General features: G+C 40.6%; 1 protein-coding gene across 1 annotated transcript; it reads right to left on the reverse strand.

Moving 5' to 3' along the window:
- Window positions 1-531: 531 nt before the first annotated feature.
- On the reverse strand, window positions 532-8702 carry LOC121350712 (small integral membrane protein 10-like protein 2A). The gene is made up of 2 exons (XM_041462267.1): window positions 8462-8702; window positions 532-6983 (listed from the first exon to the last, which is right to left on the reverse strand). The coding sequence occupies exons 1-2, from the start codon at window positions 8645-8647 to the stop codon at window positions 6963-6965; spliced, it is 207 nt and encodes a 68-aa protein (XP_041318201.1). The 5' UTR covers window positions 8648-8702; the 3' UTR covers window positions 532-6962.
- Window positions 8703-8708: the final 6 nt, after the last annotated feature.

An 8708-nucleotide genomic window follows, 5' to 3' on the forward strand; every position in this document is an offset into this window, starting at 1 on the left:
TGATAGCAGCTTTCAGAAGAGAGATCTCTGAAGGGTGAGTGGCTGCTGTTTAAATGTTATTTAATGTTCAACATTTAGCAGAGGATACATGTTTATTCTGCTCCCTTAATAGGAATATTTTATTCAACAGAAACAAAAGCTCTGGAATATCTGTTAATATCATGGTGATTTTAGCTGTGCAGAGAAACACCCAGCAATGTTTATCCTGGATGATGCCAGAAACTTGCTATGGCCATTACATCTATTTATCATGGTTTGCTTTCCCCTTTAAAATGAAGCTATGCTGTAAAATTTGAGCTAGTGAAACTAGCCTTCAGTTCACATACTGGATTTCCAAGGTCAGGTGAAAGCATTGAGCCCTTTTATCCTCACAGAGGTTTTAAATTTGTTTGGTTTCTGTAAACACACATCTCTCAAACTGCAACTCTGGAAAAGCCATTCCCTGTCTGACTTCACATTGTCAGAAACACAGTCTCTTCAAGTACAATTTATACAGTGGAAAATTGGAATGAGAAACACCAAAACTACCTCTTGTCTTTTAAAAAAGATTTTTATTTCTGTTTTTAAATAGCTTGACAAAACCCATCCATTGGTACTCTGAGTTCAAATGTAAACAGTTACAATACATTACTGCCGTGTATTGATTTTGTACATTAACCTATTTGCAGTGACAATCCATAAGACAAGGCAAATTGAAATGCACTGAACTAAGATGTTCTAACAATGCCATAACTGAAAATACTCCAAAGACTGATGTGTAACTCCCTCCTGTGGTGTGAGTGAGCAGCTTCGTCCTCAACAGCTTCTGGCAGCTTGGGGAGCACTCCTGATATTCCAAAGTCTCTGTTCAGGTTTCAAGTCTACTATGGAAACTTCTCTCCCAAGTTAGAAGTGTCACAATACATTTTTAAAATACATACAAAGTTGTAAACATCTTTCTCTGGAACAAAAAAATAAATGGTTTGTGCCAGCCTTCTCCACCTCTCATGTTGCTATAAAAAATAATAATTAAAAAAAAAAATAGGGCCAAAGACCAAGGCCATACACTAAAATTGTTCTGCAGGGATGTCATCACAGCTTACAGTAAGTATTGAGTATCAGCATTGAAAATTAGTCACCATCAGGTAGTAGAACCCTTTTTCAAGAAATGGTTTCACTCAACTTCAAGTGATGAATCAGGCACTGAATATTTTATTTCCCTACTTTTAAGAACAAAAGCTTAAATTACATTTAGGTATTATGTTTGATAATAGCTAAAACTGACTACAAACAGAAAATTAAACACTGATGCTTTTGCAGGTGTGGGGTTTGACCACTTTTGCTGTCAGGTTTATAACGATCTTCCATGAAGAAGGAAGGAATTTGCAAAACAGACTATACACATATTGAGATCACACAAATAAAACAGACCTTTTCAAGGCAGATTTTCTTTGTGGAAGTCCCTCTGGTCATTTTCTAAAATGTTTTAGCTTTTAAATTTATTTCATCATTAACAATGAAATAACCATCTTAGTCTGAATCGTGTATCACTACTTCCAAAAATACTAAGATAATTGAGATTTTGGGATGCAGTAGAGGATTAATTTCAAAGTGCAATAGGATTTGCACTTATCAGTGCAGGCTGGTAAAGGATAGCATTATTCTTTCACATTTGAATTTATTATTCTTGTTTTCACACTGTCAGAATGGTATCTATGACCTTGTAATTTAAGTATGACTGTTGATCATAAATACCAGTACTTCCATAGGCAACATTTGGTTTATTTTAAAGTTCTAGCAAGTGCAGCTCTTCCTTGAGGATTAGAGGCTCTGCAGTCTAAAAAGGGTTCTCCCCTCACCCCTAGGTACTGTGCATCACAGAAACAAGTGGCAGAACACATTTTATTCTGTGCACTCTTAGGGAAAAAAAAAATACTTCAAAATACTAATGTATTCTTTAATGTACTCTTCAATTTTTTGAAAAGTTACACTAAGTTCTAACCTTAATGTATTTTATAAGCCCCAGATTCTAGCTGCAATTCTCAGCTGTCAGAGGTACCACATACTCAAATGAAATATTGGATTTTAATTGAAGCAGCTGTTTTGAAGAGAAAAAAAAGCAGAAATAAGTCACATTGACTACATATTGCTCTGTCAGTTATACCACCTGTCATACACCCTAATGAGAGGCTATGGACTCTTACATCTCTACATGGTTTCTGTCTATTTGTTGTGCATAATTAATTACAGGACAATGTTTCTGAGGTGGAACAAAATATCAGCATATGTTAATGCTGAGAAATTACAGGGAGAGAAATATGTGCATGACCAGGCCATAAAAACAAAAGGAGCAACCTGACAATAAGATTATATATTAGGAGAGTACATATAGGCTTGCTTCTTTCAAAAATTAAATGTGTATACCTACAAGGGGCAAAGGTGGAGAGAAGGAGAAAGGAAGCAAACTTTGGCAAAGTTTAAGAAAGTGCTGTCTTTACAGTCCTAATAATAACTTAAAAAAAAAAAAAAAAAAAAAGAGAGAAATAAACCACAAACGAACAACAAACCACCAAACCTCAAACAACAGCAAAACCAAACCCAACACTGAAAAAGCAAAAGGCTAAAAAATGTCTACAGCTAGAACTGTCTCCTGTGCAGGATGATTCAGACACAATAGCTGAGATTGCACTGGCTAAAAACCACAGGGAGAAGTAACAACACCATCTGTACTGCATTTTGCACTGCAGTGTCAGAAAGTAAATAAGCATTTGCAAAAGCATCCCAACATCATACTGTGGTAAAACACTTTTTATCTACATGCAGAGCTCTGTGCACACATTTAAAAGTATATTTTCTTTTCATAGCAGTACACCACATAGTAAATTTTCACTCAAATGTAACTAGTAGGAAATTCTCTTAATATTGAATATTTTCTTATTTCTTTTCTAATGGCAGAAATAAAACTTTGCTATGTAGTGCAGGAAGGATCTGGAACTAATCAATGAAATTTTAGATAGCACAAGTTGTTTAGTAGAACCCTGACATTTTGCTTAGAAATAACCTCTTCCTAAAGAAGGATGAGAGACAAAAATACAGAAATATGAAGGCAACTCTTGGTTGAGTATAAAGGTCCCTTACCCCTACTAAGAATGTTATTTTTCTGTACTGTAATAATCATCTGAGACAGCCTTAACAGCACATTAACTCAGGAAAGTTTTCCACACTGGACATAGTGAAGCCATGAAACTCCACACAAACTGATTCTTGGCCAAGACACCTTCCATCTTTTGAGATGAGTTAATATCAAAACATCTGAAGGAAGAGAACAGTGGCCTAAACCACATAGTGTTAGATTTATCTATTGTTTCAAAGGATGGATGCCATCCTTCAGGTTCCTTATTCTCCCTCCAGTCAGGAAAAGCCATTTAAACATTGTCTCAGTCAGGGCAGGCAGTTCTGTTAGTGCAAGAACAGCGCTTTCAATCCGTGGCCTCCCCAGGCTTAAAGTGCAGTCTGTTACATGAGATTTTAACATACCAAACTATGCTTTATTTCAATTTCAGAAGGAATGTTCAAGTTAAAATTACCTTTCAGGTTTTAAGCAATAAAATTCAAGGCAAGGTACATAAACTATCATGAAATGGATTAAATCCACTTATTTAAGTATTCTTTGTATCTTATGGTCAATATACACATAATACACAACAAACATCCATCATTTCACTTAGCTGTATTGTATTTAAAGTGATCCTGTAATTAGTGATGAAAGGCCACACATTTAAACAAGACTTGGTTTAACACAGGACTGTATTAGCTGGACTGTGATATGTAACACAATTCAATATTCCAAGATCTCCTCTTCCATAGGCTTGTCATCAATAAGGAGAAAACCCTTGGCACTCTGCTGTACACACATTTAAATTCTAGTTTATTGGTGGCGTCTCTCATGTTTCATGCCCTCCCCTCTGAAATCACCATGAGAAAAAGGTGCATTAAAAACTGTGGTTTTATGCCTTTAGCTACTCCTCTTGCCTATTAACCTGACAATCTCACCTACAAGTTCTTGTATAGAACTATGGTTCCCAAAACATGTAGTTCCCAAATGACATACAGCAGAGAATGTTCCAGGCCAAACCAGTCAGCTGTACAAACAAGGTCTCAAGTAACAACTGCAGGTACAGCTGTGCCAATTGATCCTTTGTACAGAAGCCCAAGCACTCAAGTTTTGGGTGCAGGACTGTGTTCATGCACATCTTAAGGCTCACCATACAGGGAGGGTATGGCTGTACCTATGGAGCTGCATAGAGATTTAACACAGAGTTGCACAAAGTTGTCTTTAGCAATCGAGCCAGCTTAAACAGGCTCCAACCCCTCCCAGCCTTCATTCCTCTGCCCTCAGCTCTGCCAAGTGTTTTTTTGGGTCAAGATACAGGCAGACAGCAGCTTAACACTGTAACTCCAAGCCACAGACATTTGGAGGAGTGTCTGTTTCTGGTGTTCTGGGATGTCACATCACTTCAGGGATCTTGAACCTCTGCAACACCATGTGTTAACCTGTGTTAACTCTGCAAGGCTGATAAATTACAGCAGTGGAGATGAGAGTGGTTGGCTTGACTGAGAGGGAAGTGCTGCTGTCAGAATAATTACTTATGATACATAATCCAGTATTATTTTGGAGCTTTCAGTCACTCCATGGCAGGTATTTGCACAGTCAAAAGTCTACAAGTTAAGCAATCATTTAAATGCACACCAGGGAAAAGTTATTTTCTAAATTAAAGAAGTGGCTTTTCATCTCTTTTAGCGTCCAAAAGAAACAACCAGCCAATGGGGATCATGAAAACACAATGTATCACTTGACATAAAAAGTAATATATCTTATTTTCAGCACTCAAGTAAGATTTAAAAATTTCAACACTTCTCTCCCTAAGACTGATAATCAGCATCTTATCTTCATAATCAAAGACTTCTCTACACGTGTGCTAACAGTTCAATAACCACCACACTGGAAACTACTGGCTTTCCAGCTAAGTTCAGTTCAAACTAAATGCAACATCACTTCCTCTCTTTCCAAGATGAAGCAAGACCAGCTGGCAAAAAGGATACCTAGTGTGTGAATCACTGCCATGGATACTTAGTGTGTGAACCACTTCACATTAAGTCCTCACTTTCAAGTCAGAGTCAAGGGGAAGCTGAAAATGCATCCTAACCCACGCAGCAATACTTCCCTCTTTATGTGAGCCCTCTTTATGTGAGCCTTTAGAGCACATTAAGCTGATCTACAGCAACGCCCCTGCTGAGAATTTTGGATGTCAAGTTCAAAGTTTGACCTACTGCAGAATGAGTTTCTCCACTGAAGTGCCATCAGGAGCCTATCCCTCAAAATTCTGTTCACCAGCAGCTCTATGGATTCCAACACTCTTACCCTGTTCTTTGGCAATCCTCATTATCACAAGCCTGTCCCAAAGCCAAAGTCAACAGACCCAGAAGCTATTATTGTACTTCAGCAATAACAATCACTCTTTCAAGGAAAAAAAGTTGTTTTAGAAAGTTGTTTACAGTGTCTATGGTAGCACAATGAAGCTCACAAGGTATTGTTAAATTAGAGCAGTACCATCCTTGGAAAGGAACACTGCTGACAATTACGCTGCATTGAAGACCACCCTTCCAACAGCTTTCCAGTTCAAAGTTTTAAGGACTGATACATCAGTTGCTGTTGGATTCAGAGCAGGAATTCAATTCTAAACAAACAAGTTTCATTGGAAATGGGTATAAATAGTAGTAGCCAGAACACTCCACTAATACAAACTCTACAGAAAACAAAGGATCTGTGCTAATCAAGTTGGGTTCTAGTTTAGTGTTAACAGCAGACCTGCAGAAGTCTCAGAGTCTGAAGATTATGAAGTTCTTTACACACAGATGCAGCTATTCCTTACAAAAAAAAAGTCCCTATTCTTCCATCAGCCAGTTTAACTAGCAGTTATACAACTATAGTTTTTACTTCAGCTAATTCTCACTAAAACCTGAACTGTAACCTTGTCTCTCTTATTTTCTGCTAATATTAAAAATAATCGTTATTAAAATCTCAGTACTTTTTTACCTTCACTACTGCATACAAGAGACCTGCTAGTGCAAAAGCTAGCACAGAGATTACTAGCTGTATGATGTGAAAATTATTAGTCACATACTGTATATTCATAAGCATTTGCTCATATCCAAGTGTTTGCTCTGAAGATACAAGGTTTAAGCAACAAAGCAAAAAGCATGGTTTCTGGCTGTTTGAGAGTCCCATAGCAGAGTTGTTCAGAGAGGCAACTGGATTAGAAGAGGAATCAGGAAGTCCACCAAGCTCCAATGCTTTAAAAAATACAAACTGCAATTCATTCTCTTTGCTACTGCTCATTTCTAATTCCAGAAACCACAGGTTTTTATTATACTGCATATTTCCCAGCCAGAATTGTGCAAAACATACAAAGTTGTCTCCTGGGCAGCCTGAGCTGAAGTCTCCAGAAATGCTGCAAGCTTCTTCCAGCCAGCCTGTTACTGAAATGCCACCAATGCAGTGAGAAACCCCATCGAGATTGTCTTTCACAGAAGAAAACTGCAGGTGAAATGAATCCTTCCAAGGAGCAGCTGCACTTGAGTTCATCCCTGCTGATTCACTGAAGCTCAGAGGCATTTCCTTGCCAACAGAAGACAGAGGTATAGTATTAAAGAGAGAAAAATTCCTGGTGTTATATAATCCTTGTAAACTGTTACTATGATTTTGAGAACTGTCCAACATGGAATGCACGTGTGTCAGATGAGCTGCTGGCTTGTGATGATCTGGGCCATTGTCACATACTCGTTTCTGGGTAAAATCTTCTTTCTTCATAGTCCTAGAGCACACGAGCAGAGTTTGCTGCTTCACAACAGGCTGGATTTGAAGAAGAGTGTGACTGAGTCTAGTTGCAGCATACAGCAGAAGCAGCACACCAAGTCACAAGTCAATGGATCTCAATATGGACCTAAAGAGAAAGAATGCAGGAAGTTATTACACTGATTACCCAGTTTCCTGGTTCCCAGTGTACTGAACCAAAAATAATTAACAATCTTTCACATAAAGAACAACCCAGGTACAGAAAGTAACAGTTGTCCCAACAGCCAAGTCTCCCTACAGGCTGCCTGAGCACATCCAGAGGGGTAGGAAGTATGCCCAAATACCAGCTGCCCTTCTATAGTTTCAGTTTAATCTGCTACAAGCTCTCTTTTGGTGACAGGCATGAAAGTGAGTCAGCAAACGAGCAGCCAGAGAGATTCGCTGTGTAACAGCAGCATTCCCTTCACCAACAGGCACACAGGCTGGGACTGATTAGAGGCTTAACACGAAAGGTTAATATTAAAGTAACCCTCCTGCAAACAGAAGTGCGAGCTGAAATCAGGCACACAACACTGGAAATCAACAAAAGCTTCCCGGAGGGAACTGGTCAGACTGGCTGCCCCAGCAGAGCTAGCGGGAATCAGCTGTAGCACAAAGGCCGAGCTGGTGGTGCTCCAGGAGAACCATTCTGTACCAGCACTGATAACGAGCAAAGGCAAGGCTTTTTCAGCTGCCAGGGTTACTAAGCTACGTGTACAACTCTTGGCCATCTGGCTCATTTTCAAGCTTTAGAGTTTTAGGGCAAATCACAAAAACAAAAATAGGGGATGCCACATTTTGACCTCTTCCCATTTCAAATTACCTTTTACAAGTAACAAACTCCAACCAGACTTGTTTTTCAACCCTTGGCCACTGGCCAGATGTCAAAACTTTCATTACAGCTATGTTTACGAGGAGAAAGAGTGTCTGATCCTTGGCTAGAACAGATGTTTGTAGCGACAGTGCATAGCCTGTTTCTGCTGCCAGTTAAGTTAAAAGTAAATCTTTTATTTCATCACAAAAACAATGAAACTTCAACCCTACAACATGTCAAAGCTGTGTTAGAGAGTTCTACGTTTTGTAGAAACAGGCTCAAAACAGAAGAGACACAAATTAAATCTGAAGCACTTTTTTCATGCAATAACACTGGAATTTAAAACTGTCTGAATTTTCTGTGCTGCAGTTGTTCTTGATTTCAAAAAAACCCCATCAACCGATGAAGGAAATTATCTTCTCTGCTCCTTACAAGGTGTCAGGACCGTGCTATCAAAGTGCACATATTCACAATTTATTCCCAGTATTTAAGTCAACTCTGGCTTAGGAAAAGGCCCAGGAAAGCGGCAGGTTTGCTGCTAACGCGCAGAGCAAGCGGCACAGCGGGGCACTCGCAGCCGGCCACGGCAAGGGCAAGGCTCCGGGGCTGCATCCGTGCACAGCCCCCGCGACACTGCCCTGGTGACACAGGGCACAGCACAGCCCCCCTGGGCCCGCTCCGCCGTTATTCGGGGGAGCGGCTGCGAACCGCCCGCGGGCCCGGCCGGTGACACCGGGACACGAGCCCGGCCCAGCCCCGCCGCCCCCGCCCACCTGCAGCCGCACGTTGAGCATCATGGAGGCGACGATGTAGAGGTAGGGGAAGTTGATGCGGAGCTTCCAGGCCAGGTCGAAGAAGATGAGGAGGGTCCTGGTGAGCCCCTTGCAGAACACGCCGTAGGACCTGGCCGCGGCCGACTGGGAGAGCCTGGCAGCGAGTGCGGACAGAGCCGCCGCCATAAACCCGCCCCCGCTCCCGCGGCCGCGCCGCGCCCGGGCGCCGCCGCCGCCTCCCCGCGCT

This window comes from Pyrgilauda ruficollis, unplaced genomic scaffold (assembly GCF_017590135.1).
Source record: "Pyrgilauda ruficollis isolate IOZ18807 unplaced genomic scaffold, ASM1759013v1 scaffold16, whole genome shotgun sequence".
NCBI classification, from domain to species: Eukaryota; Metazoa; Chordata; class Aves; order Passeriformes; family Passeridae; genus Pyrgilauda; species Pyrgilauda ruficollis.